This window comes from Asterias amurensis, chromosome 14 (genome assembly GCF_032118995.1).
Source record: "Asterias amurensis chromosome 14, ASM3211899v1".
In the NCBI taxonomy this organism is placed as follows: Eukaryota; Metazoa; Echinodermata; class Asteroidea; order Forcipulatida; family Asteriidae; genus Asterias; species Asterias amurensis.
In genome coordinates this window covers 16,565,529-16,567,335 of record NC_092661.1, presented here as the reverse complement: position 1 = coordinate 16,567,335, position 1,807 = coordinate 16,565,529, and the positions used below count along the sequence as shown (strand labels likewise).

The 1,807-nt window shown below is 46.3% G+C and overlaps 1 protein-coding gene across 1 annotated transcript; it reads right to left on the bottom strand.

The window, feature by feature from the left end:
* Positions 1-207: 207 nt before the first annotated feature.
* LOC139947308 (substance-K receptor-like) lies at positions 208-1,371 on the bottom strand. The gene has a single exon (XM_071945203.1). The coding sequence runs from the start codon at positions 1,369-1,371 to the stop codon at positions 208-210; it is 1,164 nt and encodes a 387-aa protein (XP_071801304.1).
* Between the last annotated feature and the right edge of the window lie 436 nt (positions 1,372-1,807).

The following is a 1,807-nucleotide window of genomic DNA, read 5'->3' as shown; positions in this document are numbered from 1 at the left end:
ATTAGCAATTTGTACACTTTTGTATATCGCTATATATCACATCTTAAAATTTTGAGATATCAAAAGTTCATAAAAGTGTACGATACACAAGTTCCATATAAAAATCCATGTTGTTTATAAGTGTTCAAGCGTGACCTGTGTAATTGTTTAAAGGAAGTCCATGCTCCGATGTCCGTTTATAAACTTGTGATGTCAGTTTTGCATCTTCTACTCTTCTAGAATGTCAGAAGCTCTATCAGTTTTTACTGATGGGAACCGTCCCTGTATCTCCATCTGGTCTTCGAATCGAACGTGGTTCAACTGCCCTGCAAATTCTTTCTGAGACGCAACGATGGCACTTTGTTTAACTACAGAGACGGTAACTTTGTTGGAGTTCACGGTAAGAGAGTCATCACCGCCGCTACCATTGAAATCAGACGGGGAAATAGAGTGTCCACGACGGCAGCAAATAACGGTGATGAACCCCTTCCTGAACTTGGGATTTTTGAAGGCGTAAACGAAGGGGTTCACAACACAGTTCAGGAATCCCACCGCAACGAGGACGGTGTAACCAATGCTTTCGATGTCAGCGGTGACGCCTGGAAAGCTGATGACCAGAAAGAGGATCTGGTTTGGAGCCCAGAGGAGACCGAACATGAGGACTAGGAGCTGAAGCATGGTCACGATGTTACGTCGGGTACGGAGTAGGCTAGCGGCTGCTGCCCTCTGTTGATGGTTCTTGAGAGCCTCCTCTCGCTCCTTTAAGGTCTTTACAATTCTCCCGTACACGAAGAGCATGACGACTGTGGGGAATAGATAGGTGGTGAAGAACACCCCGAAAGCACAGACAATCTGTAATGTGACGGAAGACCAGTAAATCTCACAACGGCCGCAGGCGTTCACGCGAGTGCTGTAGAAACAAAACGTCTCCAAAATGGCGGAAAAGATCCAACAGAGTGCGACCATTAGTCGGATCCTCGGCACAGTGAAGTATCGACGGTATATAAACGGCTTGACGACGCACAGGTACCGATCGAACGTCACAAGGAGGAGGTTGTATATGGAAGCAGTCACGCAGGTCCAAAGAGGGAAATCTGACTTGAAGAAGCGACACACTAACTCGTTCCAGACGATATTCTCCGGATTGAGAGCGAGTGCGTACGGCCGGATCGCCAGGAACACCGAGCTGCAGAAGTCCGCGATTGCCAAGTTGAAGAGGAAGATATTTGTGGTGTTCACTCGCAATATGGGCAGGCGGAGGAAGAGAATAAAGACGAGGCCGTTGCCGAGGATCCCGATCGCCGCAAGGGTGAGGTGGAGGGACTCCGCCCCTACGGGGTGAATTACACGATCGGTGAAGTAAGCGTCACTGCAGTTGACTGGCGGTTCCATCGTAGGGCCCAGGCCAACGGGGCAAATTACAGGCAACCAGTTCCGGACAATCTCCACGAAGAAAATGCGTTTACATTTGAATGTTCAAAAAATGTTTAATACAATGTTTAATCAAATTACTCATGGGCTTATCAAAGTGCTTCGGTAGCATGCACTGCAGTTGGTTGCCGCCAAGTTCCCTTTAAAAGTTGCCTCGTGTGACAAAGCCCCCAAACCCCTCTACAGATTTTGTTTAAAGTAAGTTTATCAAATTAATAGCCAGCTCTTCGGAGAATTTGACGGGTACTATAACGGTGTAAATATACAAGAGAAAGCCATACAACTGGAAGCAACTTCTATAAAACTAACATGAGCAGTGTTCAACACAATAAGTGATTTCCGTCCGCTAAATATTATGAATACAACCTAAATCAAGTATTGTTTGAAGCTTGGATAG